Here is a 16,010-nt window from a genome sequence, read left to right on the forward strand (position 1 = left end):
TTATATTGTACAGAGAATGACACTTATTGCCACACTGGTCTGAACTCGGCTGTGATGGACTAGAACGACCACCATTTCTAAGAGTTGTGCAGCAGACCAGAGTGTGTACAGTTGCCCATTGATGATCCCTAAAGATCTGGCATGTCCGACCTTTAGCTATGCCTAAGCATGACCGTACGGCATTGCTCTTGGCACCTCTCCACCCGCTTGAAGCAGCTCGGTCAGATGTGCTTGTTGTCCCTTCGCTTTCCCCCTCCCTCCCCCCGCACATTGCAACAGAGGTGTCATCAGCTGAAGGCGACAGTGCACTAACAATACTGTACAGAAGTGTCATTAGCCTTTGCACACAACATCTTTTGCTATGCAGGGGGGAGCGGAGAAATGAGCAGCAAGAACAATGCTATTGTGCTGTGCTCGGGGATTGCTAAAAATCTAACACGCCACATCTTCATGCAATCATTGGGCGCCTGATGTAGTCACGCTGGTCTGACCATAATGACCACCGCCGCCATGGCAGTCGTTATGGTACACCACTCAGAGTTCAGTCCAGCGTGTGTATGGACCTTTAGGGCTGTTTCAGGTGGATGTCTCAATCACCTGCCCAGTGTCTCATCCAAATGCTTTTCTGCAAGCGTGCAGAAAAGCATTTGTTGACTTTCAATGGCGATTCCCAGCGATCGTCCTTTTTCATCCCGTAGGGGGACACAGGAGTGCAGCGGAGCTAATGGATCCCAGAACAACCAGACCGTGCTGCTTCCAGACAGTGGAAAAATAAAGGTCAAAATGCTGCTTTTGCATCATAAACAGCGGTAAATTACTTGCAAGTGTGTGTGTGAATTGGCCCTTAGTTGTTGTACCACTCAAGGGAGATGTTTTAGGTAAACAATGGACAGTATTTATTTCTGCATCTGTAGATTTATTTCTTCATCCATATTTAAGGAGGATTTTTCTATTTGTGATTAAAAAGTTTATTTTAGAAATTGTAATTTAATTTTTTGGAATTATTTTGTATTTGAAACTTTTATTATACTCAAAATGGATACTAGACCCTTGCTTGACAGATTTTAGTAAGTTGCAAGCAAAAATTTCACAAAAATTAATTGAACCACTTTTTCACAGAACTCCTGCAGAAATTGAACACTAGGGAGCAGTGGCGTAACTAGGGCATTTGACACCCGGTGCTAGGTATTGAAAGACACCCCCCACCCACGGTACACCACCTGCGGCACGTGAAAAAATGGGCGTGGCTATGACCGGATGGGGCGGGGCTAATTTAAAAGTGCACCCAGGTTTTAGTCAACCTTTCTCCAGAAAATTCACATCATTGCGCAGCTTTTCTCCAGAAAATACACAAAATGTCAGAAGCTTTCAACATAAAATACACGTAATGCGAGAAAATTTAACCAGACATTACACGCTATGTGAGCAGATTTCACAAGAAAATACATTCAATCATGTCAGCAGATTTGACCAGAAAAAAATCATTCAATCTTGCGGTACATTTGACCAGAACATACACAATGTCAGCACCAGATTTCACCACAAAATACACAATATCGGTAGTTAAACTGACCACAAAATACACAATGACGGTAGTTAAACTGACCACAAAATACACAATGTCGGCAGTTAATCTGACCACAAAATACACAATGTCGGTAGCAGATTTGAGTGTTGTCAAGCTGATAGCCAGGGTGGGTAGGTGGTGAAGGGTGAACAGCCTGATTGCCTAGTGGGTAGGTGGGTAGCAGTGGTGGGTAGGGGGGCAGCAGTGGTGGGTAGGTGGGTAGCCTGCTGGGTAGCCTGGTGGGTAGGTGGGCAGCCTGGTGGGTAGGTGGGCAGCAGTGGTGGGTAGGTGGGTAGCATGGTGGGTAGGTGGGTAGCCTGCTGGGTAGCCTGTTGGGTAGGGGGGCAGCAGTGGTGGGTAGGTGGCCAGCCTGCTGGGTAGCCTGGTGGGTAGGTAGGCACCCTGCTGGGTAGCCTGGTGGGTAGGTGGGCACAGTGGTGGGTAGGTGGGCAGCAGTGGTGCGTAGGTGGGCAGCAGTGGTGGGTAGGTGGGCAGCAGTGGTGGGTAGGTGGGCAGCAGTGGTGGGTAGCCTGGTGGGTAGGTGGGCAGCCTGCTGGGTAGCCTGGTGGGTAGGTGGGAAGCAGTGGTGGGTAGGTGGTGGGTAGGTGGGCAGCAGTGGTGGGTAGGTGGGCAGCAGCGGTGGGTAGGTGGGCAGCAGCGGTGGGTAGGTGGGCAGCTGCACCTGTAAAAGAAAAAAAAAAAGCATTCACTTACCTGCAGATGAAACCTCTCTTCCGAATCCCAGGCAGCCTCTCTCTCCGCAGCTCCTCTTGAATGTCCCACGCCGTCTCCCGCTGCATCATCAGTGCAGGGCTACGGGAAGGTGGCCGCCGAAGCCTGCACTGGAGACAAAAATAGACGGCAAGATGGCGTCGGCGGCCATCTTGCCATCTATTTTTGTCTCCAGTGCGGGCGTCGGCGACCATCTTCCCGTAGCCCTGCTCGGGTAAACTGAGGGCGGCTGTCAGCCGCCCTGTGAGTGCCCGTTGCCGGCGCCCGTGGAGGGGAAGCGCCGAAGGAGAGGGACCCAGGTGAGGGAGATGTGGGGGGGTATTTCCCCCCTCCCCGCCGACGCTGCCACCCCTCCTTCAGCGCTGCTTCCCCTCCTGTGTCATCAAGGCTTCTGGGGAGGCCTTGATGACACCCCCCCTGGAGCTGACACCCGGAGCGGAGCGCTCCTGGCCGCCCCATGGTAGCGACGCCACTGCTAGGGAGGTTAAGGGTGACCAGATAGCACCATGAGCTGCCTTTCAATCACTTCTAACTTCTTTTTGAGTGACACAAAGGTGGGAAGGTGCTCCTTGTACTTTAGCAGGTGGCTTTGTGTGCTTGGCGGGAAAGGCGAGGATTTATATAGTTTGGCATACATTTTATTTTTAAAACAATATTTTAACTTAGTAAATAAGGTCCAGTGTATGCACTCTAGGACTCTTGCAGGACGGCCTCTGATTTTTTTCACTGAAGCCATCGCTGTTCACAAATCCACTTCAGCTATCTTTTTCTCAACAACAGATACCAAATGCTTGTATACTATCATCATCATCTCCCGCCTTGATTACTGTAACTCACTCCTTTCTGGCCTCCCCCTGAAACGCACTGCCCCCCTTCAATCAGTGATGAACGCGGCTGCAAGACTCATCCATTCTTCGCACCGCTCTGCATCCACATCTCCCCTTTGTGAATCCCTGCACTGGCTCCCTATCCGTCTCAGGATAAGTTTCAAGATTCTATGCCTGGCGTATAAATCTGTGCACAAAACATGCCCTACCTACATCTCGCAGCTTGTTCACAAGTATACACCAGGTCGCCCCCTCCGTTCCTCCAACGACCTTCGCCTCACCACCCCGCGCATTTCACACTCCCATGCCCGCCTCCAGGATTTCTCAAGAGCTGCCCCCACCCTCTGGAATGCCCTTCCACCACCCATCAGACTTGCTCCCTCTTTCAACACATTCAAGCAAGCCCTCAAAACCCACCTCTTTATGATGGCCTACCCACCTCCTACCACACAGTAACTCTCTAAGGAATATTTAACAGCCCCCCCCTAGTGTTTCCACCCCTCCCTTTAGATTGCAAGCCTCTGGCAGGGTCCTCCACTCCCTAGTGTAATCTACAGGATCATGTGCTCCTGTCCTATGACAGCCTGTACTTGTATTACTGGGCCTACCTAACCAGCCCATATTGCATGATCATGTATTTTGTACAATTTGTATGTATAACTTTGTTCTATGTGTATAACCCTATGTATGTCATCCTTGTATCATTGTATATATTTATTGTCCAGCGCTGCGTAATATGTTGGCGCTTTATAAATACAATAAATAATAATAATAATAATAATAATACTAGAGCATATTCCAAGTTGTTCGAACTATAAAGTCTGAAATGTTAACCATCACAGTGAATGCAGCATTCCTATTGTCTATTCTGAGTGACAGTTTGCTTAAAAAATACAGTAACACTGTGCATAGCCCAAGTTGTTTGCATTATTTAGTCTTCATGTAAGTTATGGTCTAGTCAGTGCTGTGACCCTCCACTGGTGCATTGTTACAGATGGCTTTTGAGGGCCCTTTCATACTGGGGCGGGGTGGTATTTTTTACTTAATCAGTATTTTTACCGCAGCCCACTGTAGGGCAATGAAAGGCTATGGGGCCTTTCTTACTAACGCGGTGCGATACGACGGAAGTGATGTGTTCCCTGATACAATGGCAAACCTACGTTACCGTGTTGTTCTGCAGTAACCTGTGGCGACTCAGATGTCATGTAAGTCTATGGCAATGTGTGTGTTAAAATGCTCGCCGCAAGTTTTACATGTCACGCTTGCAGCGGAAGTGTATTTTAGCAATACGCTTCCACGCACGTTATCGCTTTGGTCACAGGAAGTAAGTGTCACTTCCTGCTTGGCCGGCTGCCAGATGGAGATTACTGTGTACTAACGCGGTAATCCCTGAAGGCCTGTCTTTGGCGCCACCAGTCCCCGGTGTGAAACTAGCCTCAGTCTGAGTTTATTGAAAAGAAAACAGCATATTCACAATTCCATGTTCTTGTTATGTTAATCTGACCAAATCAGGTGGCGTTTACTAATGGCAGGCAGGTCCTGGGTGGGACTTGGAGACACATAATCTTAATCAAATATATGTAGAATAAGTAAGCAGCCTGTGCTTTTATTTTTCATGCAGAAAAGGTGTTTAAAGAGTCAGAGCCTGTCATGACTATGGATGACCAAAACGCCTTGGACGTTATGGCAAAAAGTTTAGCGAATGTAAAAATGCTCGAACGCACGAATTTCATGGAAATGTTCTCGTGAATTGCATTAACTTTAATAGGTCAACTTTAAATATAAAACGCAAAGCCAGTATGCGTTTTACAATGACCAAATTTGCTAGGTATGTGTAGGAGAGCAGTGGCAACAAGGGCAAACTGTTGCAAAAGACGTGTGGTTTTCTAGGAAATGGTGCTTAAAGTTACAGCAGGCTAACAGGATTTTTGCATACTGGAGCAGTTGGACATGGAGTGGCACACCTGACATTGAGAAAGGGTAGAGCTTTGTGTAAACTTAACCCACTAGCAGCAGTCTTTGCCTTCAAAACAGCAGGAGATCACATTGCTAGCTGACATCATGAACTGGACAGCATCTGGGATGAATGCCACTCATACAAGTGTGAGGAGGCATCAAGGATAGAGGATTAGAGATGGTAGTGTAGGTCAGTGAAAGCAGTAGCAATGCATTGCCTCTGTTTAGCTTTTGGCAGGGAGACCACATTGGTAACTGGCATGGAGAGATGGGTGTAATGCATTATCAATGCCACCCAAAGTAGTATAGTAATATAAATTGCAGATCATTTAAGAGAAAGAAGACACCAGCAGCAGGTGGAGGAGGATGATGGCTGGCCCTGGCTGTGTCAGCATGGAGCACATACTAGCATCATGATCGAGCTGAGTGTTGAGCATTGTCAATGCCACCCAGTTGTGATTATGGATCATTTAGGCCCAAGAAAGGTGGCAGCAGGTGGTGGGGGAGGATGAAAGGAGGCCCTGGCTGCGACAGCCTGGGGCATATACCGGCATTATTATAGAGCTGAGTGTTGAGCATCGTCAATGTCACCCAGAGAAATATAATAATAAACTGCAAATCATTTAGGCCCAAGAAAGGCAGCAGATGGAGGAGGATGATGGGAAGCCCTGGCTTTGACAGAGTGGGGCATATACTGGCATTATTATAGAGCCGAGTACTGAGCATCATCGATTCCGCCCAGGGTAGCATAATGAATTGTGGATCATTTAGGTGGCAGGTGGAGGAGGGTAATGGCAGGTTCTGGCTGTAAATTCCAAAGCACATGGTGTCGGTGCTTTGCGCCGAGCACCTGAGCTGGGCACCGCTATGGCACTAATGTTATATAGTGTGCACACCGCACACCCTTAATAGGGGTTCTGGCAATCGCTGGACCCCAAATTACTTCTCCCTCCAATTTCCTACTGGGAATTTGAGCGGCAGCAGGGTGAGCTGTCATTCGGCTCACACTGCGTCCAACTACTGGTGGGGTACTAATACTTAGGTGGAAATTCCATATAGTTTTCTGTGGAAAAACAAAATCACAAAGTTAGAAAGTAGTTATTAAAAGCGTTGCATGGCACGGATTTGTGAAAATTTGGCTCTTACATTGGGCTTGATGTACGAAACCGTGATAACTCATATCACAGCCGTTTTTGTGGCCATTTTTGCGTTTGCGTGCGATTGCGAATTTGCACGCGCAATTGTGTGTTTTCACGCACAAACGTGAATTTCCGTGTGAAAACGATACAGTTTTTGCACGCAAACGTGATGGCCGTGATATAATTTATCACGGTTTCGGGAATCAAGCCCATTGTATTAAACATTATTACCATTTACCCAGTTTTATAAAGCTTTGTACAGTTGGCCATTTTTGTAAAGCTGGCCAATTTTACCACCTTCATGTAGTATGAGGGGCAATGGAATACCATAAACAGCTTGACAAAACATTTGACTTATTTAACCCTAAGACTGCTGCCGACATATAAAGGTGTTTCATGTTTTCACATCTTTATGCCACGGACGTCTAAAATCTTTTTAATATAAAACTACTTCCACATGCAGGGGATGTCTATAGGCATTTTCATGTCTCCATATTTGTTTGCCTCAGACGTCTAAAAGGCATTTAATGCCAACTTTCTACTTTACTTGAAATAAGATAATTCTAAGTTGATGCAGAATTATGCAAATGTTACTGCAAATCTATGCAGCTTGTACAGTATATGATCCTTTGAAGTGCTTTTATTGCAAGAGTGAATTAGTCCATTTTACAATAGATTTTCATAATAATTATCTCAAATATATTTACACCCTAATAACAATCCTATGAACTAATTTTGACTTTGGCACATCTAGATTTGGACAAGACATTTAATAAACACAATAAAAACATACAAAACATACCTAGCACTGGCATGTAGCTTTTGTAAAAGATAGCTGCCAGTCTAAGGGTTAAAGTAATATCAGCACTAGTGTAGATATACAAGGCGGGCCATTTATATGGATACACCTTAATTAAATGGGAATGGGTGATATTAACTTCCTGTTTGTGGCACATTAGTATATGTGAGGGGGGGAACTTTTCAAGATGGGTGGTGACCATGGTGGCCATTTTGAAGTCGGCCATTTTGAATCCAACTTTTGTTTTTTCATTAGGAAGAGGGTCATGTGAAACATCAAACTTATTGGGAATTTCACAAGAAAACAATGGTGTGCTTGGTTTTAACGTAACTTCATTCTTTCATGAGTTATTTACAAGTTTCTGACCACTTATAAAATGTGTTTAATGTGCTGCCTATTGTGTTAGATTATCAATGCAACCCTCTTCTCCCACTCTTCACACACTGATAGCAACACCACAAGAGAAATGCTAGCACAGGCTTCCAGTATCCGTAGTTTCAGGTGCTGCACATCTCGTATCTTCACAGCATAGACAATTGCCTTCAGATGACCCCAAAGATAAAAGTCTAAGGGGGTCAGATCGGGAGACCTTGGGGGCCATTCAACTGGCCCACGATGACCAATCCACTTTCCAGGAAACTGTTCATTTAGGAATGCTCGGACCTGACACCCATAATGTGGTGGTGCACCATCTTGCTGGAGAAACTCAGGGAATGTGCCAGCTTCAGTGCATAAATAGGGAAACACATCATCATGTAGCAATTTCGCATATCCAGTGGCCTTGAGGTTTCCATTGATGAAGAATGGCCGCCCAACTTTCTTTGTACCCCATATACCACACCATACCATCAATTTTTTTGTTCCAACAGTCTTGGAGGGATCTATCCAATGTGGGTTAGTGTCAGACCAATAGCGGTGGTTTTGTTTGTTAACTTCACCATTCACATAAAAGTTTGCCTCATCACTGAACAAAATCTTCTGCGTAAACTGAGGGTCCTGTTCTAATTTTTTGTTTTGCCCATTCTGCAAATTCAGTGCACCGATCTGGGTCATCCTCATTGAGATGCTGCAGTAGCTGGAGTTTGTAAGAGTGCCATCTGTGAGTAGCTAATATCCACCGAAGGGATGTTCGACTAATGCCACTCTCCAGTGACATGCGGCGAGTGCTACGCTGTGGGCTCTTGCTGAATGAAGCTAGGACAGCCACTGAGGTTTCTTCATTAGTGACAGATTTCATAAGTCCACATTTTGGCAAAACCAGTTCTACAAAACTTAGCAAGCAGTTTGCTAACTGTAGCATGGAAGATGTGTGGTCTCGTAGGGTGTCTTGCATTGGAATCTGCTGCAATGACCCAGCTACTGCGTTCACCAGACATCAACACAATTTCTATCTGCTCCTCACGTGTAAATCTGGGCAACATGTCAAACTCAATGGCTGTAAACAAAGAGAAACTTGTAAATAACTCATGAAAGAATAAAGTTACGTTAAAACCAAGCACACAATTTTTTTTTATGAAATTCCCAATAAGTTTGATGTCACATGACCCTCTTCCTATTGTAAAAACAAAAGTTGGATTCAAAATGGCCGACTTCAAAATGGCCACCATGATCACCACCCATCTTGAAAAGTTTACCCCCTCACATGTTATGATCATGTCTGCAGCATGTACTGCTGGCTGCAGTTTTACTGAAGACAAGCAGTTTTTGATGTCATTACATGCATTTGCTTGCATAGTTTGGGTTGCACTCAAACTAGTTGCTGATTCCATCTGTAGTGGCTCTGCAGTTCTGGCCAGCTCAGGATTGAATAATTACCATTCACCTGTGTGGGAATCTGCATGTCTGCTCCCATTGGATGACCTCAGTATAAAGATCTGCTTCCTGCAGGGCTCCTCGGGCTATCATAGTTTCAGATCAGTCTGTTACTCTGTTCTGGCCCCCCTTGCGCCTAGATCTCGTGTGGACTGCACTGACTCCTGCAGAGGGGTCAGTGAGTCCTTCTAAGTCCTGTTCTGTTTATTCAGTATTTGTTACTTGCTAGTCTTGCTTCATACATCGGTTCATCGCCAATATATACGCATACTAGCATGTTTGTCATTTTCCTTGTATTCGTGTTACGTTAATACATCAGTGTCGCTGATATATACGTACACGAACTGTTTATATCCTGTGTTCAGTCAGTCAGCTTTCAGCACGTTTTGGTAGGTTGCATGTATCGTGATCACCCGTGCTTAGCTAGTCAGTCCTGTTCCTGTTGCCTTGCGTGGATTGCGCTCGCTTCTGCGTAGAAGTAGCCAGGGCCGGCCCGCCCATGAGGCGGGGTGAGGCGGGTTCCTCAGGCGGCAGGAAGTGGAGGGGCGGCACCAGGCATTAAGAGGAAGTGCCGGCTGCGCCTGGTTCTTGCCGCCCTCAGGACAGGAGAGACTGGAGTGTCACTACCTACCAGCTACTGCCGCCCGCCTGCCTGGCCGCCTCAAGTGCTGGCTGCAGTGAAATCTCCCGGTGAGTGACCTTGGCTGGCCTCCTGTGTGGACAGTGACGCGGCGGCGGCGCCAGCCTGGCCCCTGCCACTTGCGTGACGGGCGGCCCACACCCACCCACCATGCCGGACTTCCGAGGCGAGCTCTGCCGCCTACTAGGCCTCTCTGACTGAGGCTGTCCTGTCCGTCCTGGCTGCTCCGCTGCGCTGCCTCCGCTCCGCCTGCAGAATCCGGCGGGAACGGAAGTAACTGCACGCAGCACGCTGCCTCTGACCGCCGCCCGCCGCCAATGATAGTCACGGTCACTGAGAGCTGCCGCTCGTGACCGTGACAATAAAGAGCCCGCGTTGCCCCCCGGCCTTGCCCGCCTGCTGCCCTCTGCCCGCCGTCGTCGCGGTCCGGACCCCACCATCCCTGGACCCTGGTGAGTCACTTTGCTGCGGCTCAGCAGCAGCTGGCTCTGGCTGTTAGCGGTGGGGTCGGTCCGGGGTCGGATTCCGTATTTTAATGTTGTGAGTGACAGTCAGTCTGCTGTAGTAGTCAGTCAGACTGACTGGTGGAAGAGGTTGTGGGTATATATTTATTATTTGGAATGGGTGGGGAGGAGGGTAAGGGTGCCTGCTGTGGGTGGGGAGGAGGGTGGGATGGCCGTGGGTCAGGAAGGTGATGCTGCCTGCTGTGGGTGGGGAGGAGGGTGGGATGGCCGTGGGTGGGGAGGAGGGTGATGGTGCCTGCTGTGGGTGGGGAGGAGGGTGGGATGGCCGTGGGTGGGGAGGAAGGTGATGGTGCCTGCTGTGGGTGGGGAGGAGGGTGAGGATGGCCGTGGGTGGGGAGGAGGGTGATGGTGCCTGCTGTGGGTGGGGAGGAGGGTGAGGATGGCCGTGGGTGGGGAGGAGGGTGATGGTGCCTGCTGTGGGTGGGGAGGAGGGTGAGGATGGCCGTGGGTGGGGAGGAGGGTGATGGTGCCTGCTGTGGGTGGGGAGGAGGGTGAGGATGGCCGTGGGTGGGGAGGAGGGTGATGGTGCCTGCTGTGGGTGGGGAGGAGGGTGAGGATGGCCGTGGGTGGGGAGGAGGGTGATGGTGCCTGCTGTGGGTGGGGAGGAGGGTAAGGGTGCCTGCTGTGGGTGGGGAGGAGGGTAAGGATGGACGTGGGTGAGGAGGAGGGTGATGGTGCCTGCCGTGGGTGGGGAGGAGGGTGAGGATGGCCGTGGGTGGGGAGGAGGGTGATGGTGCCCATGGGTGGGGAGGAGGGTAAGGGTGCCTGCTGTGGGTGGGAAGGAGGGTGAGGATGGCCGTGGGTGGGGAGGAGGGTGATGGTGCCTGCTGTGGGTGGGGAGAAGGGTGAGGATGGCCGTGGGTGGGGAGGAGGGTGATGGTGCCCGTGGGTGGGGAGGAGGGTAAGGGTGCCTGTGGCTGGGGAGGAGGAGGATGAGGATGGCTGGGGAGGAGGATGAGGATGGCCAAGGCTGGGGAGGAGGATGAGGGTGGCTGGGGAGGAGGGTAAGGGTGTCCGTGGGTGGGGAGGAGGGTGAGGATGAATGACCGTGGGTGGGGAGGAGGGTAAGGGTGCCCGTGGGTGGTGAGGATGGCTGTGGGTGGGGAGGAGGGTGAGGGTGCCGGTGGGTGGTGGGGAGGGTGAGGATGGGTGCCACTGTAAAAAAAAAAAAATGATCGAGGCGCCAGCCGCGGGTAAGTGGGATGCGGGACACGTGCATCCCATTACTACCTCCCTTGGAATATGGCCCCTGTGTGTCCTCCCGTTAGCAGAGTGCGGAGCGGGCTGTCATTACCTGCGTTCATGCGTACCGATGTCCAGCTTCATTCAGCCTTCTTCCTGCTTCGTGTGACGTCACAGGAAGCAGAATGAAGCTGGACATCGGTACGCATGGAGGCAGGTAATGACAGCCCGCTCCGCACTCTAACGGGGGGACACACAGGGGCCAGATTCCAAGGGAGGGAGGGAGGTAGTAATGGGATGCACGCATCCCATTTACCCGCGGCTGGTGCCTCGATCCTTTTTTTTTCTACCATCACTGCCCACTGCCCCCCGGGACTTGGGGGCTCATACCGTGATAGCGGGGGGCCGCCTCCCCCCCCAAAATCGTGACAGTTACGGAAAACGGGATGGTTGGGCCCTATGCGTCAGTGCCTAGACTAGTGGTATTGGTATACAGGCCCAGCCCTGCATATACAGGCTGGGGCCCTGCATTGTGTGTGTGTATATCTGTGCTTAGTCCACAAAAATGAAATAAACCAATCAATTAATAGTTAGTTGTGCTGCAGACAGTCCCTGTATTTTTAAAGTCAGGTATACACATCTGATTGTGACTGTATATATGATGTGTACACAGGAATCTCATATATACTAAAAATCATTTACGCTGTAAGAATAAAGCCTGATGTGTAGCCGTGTCACTAATGGAGATGGTCAATGAGATGGAAATAATTCTGCGTTGATGCTGATGCTGATTTATGCAAATGTATGCACTCTCTTTGCTCATGAAATCAAATAATTTGATATGTCGGTAAAATTTGGTTTGGTGGCTACAAATTAAATGGTACCTGAGAAGGATGAAAAGAGAAGTTTTATACACACCTGGGGCTTCTTTCAGCCCCCTTCCGGCTAATCAGTCCCTCGCTGTCCACCTCCACCACCTGGATCTTCTGCTATGAGTCCTGGTAATTCAGCCAGTCAGCGCAGTCTGGCCGCATGCCGCTTCCACAGCCAGGAGCGTTATGCACCTGCGCAATAGTGCTGCGCAGGTGTAGTACGCTCCCGGCGGCGGAGTGTGTGCATGCGCACTACGCCAGACTGCCTCAAGTACCTGGACTCATAGCAGAAGATCCAGGTGGTGGAGGAGGACAGCGAAGGACTAAATAGCCTGAAGGGGGCTGGAGGGGAGGTTAAAACTTTAATCTGTCTCAGGTTTACTTTGTTACACAGCAGTACTATACTCTACGTATGCACTCCCCACAGAGCTGCAGGGAATCCACTGAGAATGTTGTGCCCATTGAACACAGAGGTGTCGTCTATCACCCATAAACCGGTTTCAGATTGTAGATGAAGAATGTGTAATAGAGGAAGAATCTCCTTATTCCCCTGCAGAGTACCTGCACATCACTCTTACATGTACCCACAGTTACATTGCCTAGGGCATGTTAGATGTTCTTTGTTCCGGTTTTACCAAGGACTAGTTTTAGTGTATGTCTACAAGTATTAGAGGCAGAAGATCATCCTTATAGCCAGGTAACTGGTATTGTTTAAAAGGGAATAAATATGGCATCCTCCATATCACTCACACTTCAGTTGTCTTGTAAAATTCCCAAGTGTTGGCAGTGAATAGATGCATTTTATGTTACATACTTTCAATCAACAAGATTGTAATATGCAAATTAGAGGATTCGGAGTCGGTGGATTTTTGTACCGTCTCCACAGCCCTGCATTTCCTCCACATTTACCCTTGATAAGAGCTCTTCCCAAGGGGCCATTTAACTCTGCATCCCAAATGTCAGATGCAGGCCAGTTCTCCTGTACTGTGTGCTTGTTTGTCTGGCAATTAATCTTACTATTTCTGCTAATGAGACTCTGCTGTTGCTGCCAGCCGGACTCTGAGCCTGTGTGAGAACAGGAGCTCAGCTACCTATGAGGCTCACTGAGCCTCATAGGTAGCTGAGCTCCAGTTCTCACACAGGCTTCATAATGCAGCCTGCATTATAACAGCACCTTCTCTTGTCCCATCCTGATGCATCAATCCATTAATCTGCATAGGCATGATAGCAGCAGCTTCAATCTGCCCAATCATAGCTTTCATCCATCCACACACAGGCTGCATACCAGCAGCTTCTCTGTCCCATCCATCCACACAGCAGCTTGCGCCCCCCCCCCCCATAGCCCCATCCATCCAACAGCTTCTTTGCCTCTCCTGGAGCTACAGCAAGAGCAGCAGCCAGACACCACAGTCACTGCCTCTGTGTTTCACTCAGCCTGGCGGGATGAGATGGCGGCAGGGAGCGAGAGGCCTTAACGTGAATAATTTTGTTTCTCATGGTCTGAATCCTTCAGGTGTATTTTGTCACATGCCTTTTACTAAGGAGTGGCTTCTTTCTGACCACTCAAACCATACAGGCTTGATTGCTGTGTTGCTGCAGAGATGGTTGTTTCTGTCAGTTTAGTTGCCTGGTTAGCGCTAGGAAGTGTCATGGTTTTGAACCTCTTCCACTTACGAAAAATGAATAAAAAAAAAATGATGTGCAGTGAATATTTTGCAGAAGCATTGTATAAATGTATGTATACTGTGTGTTTATTTTTTTTATTTTTTTATTCTCTTCTTTCTTCTCCCACACCCCCCCCAGCCCCCGCTCCCCAGATTACATCAAAATGTCAGACGGGCGGAAACGCCTCTCTGGGGCAGCATACAAAAAGAAGAGGGAGGCTAAAGCTTCTGCTCTGGCAAAACAGAAAGGCTCGATGCTGAAGTTTCTTTCACCAGAAACATCAGAAGGAACAACACAACCTGAAGAGACACAAGCATCTAGTTCTGATACTGGCGGAAGTGCTTCGATAATTAGTATTTCTCACTCTTCAGATCTGCATATTGCTGGCGATGAAAGTTCAAGAGATACCAGTCAAGTGTCTACTAGTGCTACCTCAAGAGTGCAAATGGATGTAGAGATGGAAGAAGAAACTGAGGAACAAACCTTGTCAGAAGAATCACAATTTGATCCATCAGTGCTGCAAGACCCTGGCCTATGGATGGATTTGAGCAGCAAATTGAGAGATTATCTGGTACTGCATGGTCCAAAGCAGGTCAAACTTGCTCGTTTCCCAAAAGATAAAAAACACAGAAGCTTGCATCGCAAATATTACAAACGCCACCTGCCAAACTTGGAGACAGCAGAAAGACAGTGGCTGATGTACTCAGAGAGCAGAGATGCTGTCTTCTGCTTTTGTTGCAAGTTATTCCCACCTAAAGTTCCAGTCTCTTTGCTGTGTTCAACAGGATTTAGTGATTGGAGCAATCTAATAAGGAATCTGGAAAGTCATGAGCGAGCAGAATACCATACCATGGCATTCCACAAATGGAAAGACCTAGAGATTAGACTGAGACTCGGATTGACCATTGCTGACACAAATAGAGAACTTATTGATTCAGAAACACAGCATTGGAGAAAAGTGTTAAAGAGACTAATGGTGCTCGTTAGAACTATGGCTATGCAGAACCTAGCTTTTCGTGGAAATAGTGACAAAATTTTTCAACCAAACAATGGCAACTTTCTAAAATTGGTGGAGGCAATTAGTGAATTTGATGAGGTAATGAAGAGGCATTTGAACAGAATTACCAACAAGGAAACGCACAATCATTATCTTGGAAAAAGAATTCAAAACGAAATTATACAGCTACTAGCTCAGCAGATCAAGGAGAAGATTTTGGCACATCTTCATGCTGCAAAGTATTATTCTATTATTTTGGATTGTACTCCCGATATAAGCCATAAAGAGCAGATGACGTTAATTGTGCGATTTGTCACAGCAACCGAAAGTACGGAAAGCAACTCTGCAGCTGTCTCCATTAAAGAACACTTTTTAACATTTATTGATATAGATGACACGACAGGAGCTGGCATGACAACAGTACTGCTTCAGGAACTGGAATCATTTGGTATTAGTGTTCATGACATGCGGGGCCAAGGTTACGATAACGGTTCAAACATGAAAGGCAAAATTAATGGTGTGCAGGCTCAAGTGCGCCGGATAAATTCACAAGCTTTTTATGTCCCGTGCAGCTCCCATTCATTAAACCTGGTTGTTAGTGATGCTGCATCTACCTGTATTGAGGCAGTCGAGTTCTTCAATATAATACAGAGTTTGTATGTTTTTTTTTTCTGCTTCAACACACCGCTGGACTGTTCTAAAGGAACACCTGTCAGTAACACCGCAATGGATTACACTCAAGCCATTGAGCACCACTCGCTGGGAGAGCCGAATTGATGCTGTTAAAGCTGTCCGGAATCAAATTGGAAAAGTAGATGCTGCACTTTCTGCTGCCATGGAAGATTCTACTTTGACACGGGCAACTCGATCAAAAACCATAGCGGAAGCAAGAGGCATCCAAAAAAATATTTGCAGCTTTAAATTCTTGTGTGGATTAGTGTTGTGGTATGATATCTTGTTCAACATTAACATCACAAGCAAGAGACTCCAGGAAATTGAAGCTGATCTTTCGGGAGCAATGGAACAGCTTGAAAAAACAAAATTGTTTCTGCAAAATTACCGTACAGATGAGGAGTTTGAAAAGGTCATCGAGACTGCTCAAACATTGGCGGAAGAGCTGAAGATTGAAGCTAATTTTCCACCTGCTCCGGTTGGGAGAATCCATCGCACTAAAAGGCATTTTGACTATGAATCATTGGATGAGCAGGTCACTGATCCAAAACAGAATTTTAAAGTGCAGTTTTTTAACAGCATTCTAGACTGTGCACTCCAGTCAGTGGAGGACCGTTTCCTGCAGG

The 16,010-nt window shown here is 47.9% G+C and overlaps 1 protein-coding gene across 1 annotated transcript; it reads left to right on the forward strand.

The window, feature by feature from the left end:
* The first annotated feature begins 13,878 nt into the window (after window positions 1-13,878).
* LOC137537905 (zinc finger MYM-type protein 1-like) lies at window positions 13,879-15,489 on the forward strand. Its single transcript, XM_068259838.1, has 2 exons — window positions 13,879-14,811; window positions 14,911-15,489. The coding sequence occupies exons 1-2, from the start codon at window positions 13,879-13,881 to the stop codon at window positions 15,487-15,489; spliced, it is 1,512 nt and encodes a 503-aa protein (XP_068115939.1).
* The last annotated feature ends 521 nt before the right edge of the window (window positions 15,490-16,010 follow it).

This window comes from Hyperolius riggenbachi, chromosome 11 (assembly GCF_040937935.1).
Source record: "Hyperolius riggenbachi isolate aHypRig1 chromosome 11, aHypRig1.pri, whole genome shotgun sequence".
Taxonomy (NCBI): domain Eukaryota; kingdom Metazoa; phylum Chordata; class Amphibia; order Anura; family Hyperoliidae; genus Hyperolius; species Hyperolius riggenbachi.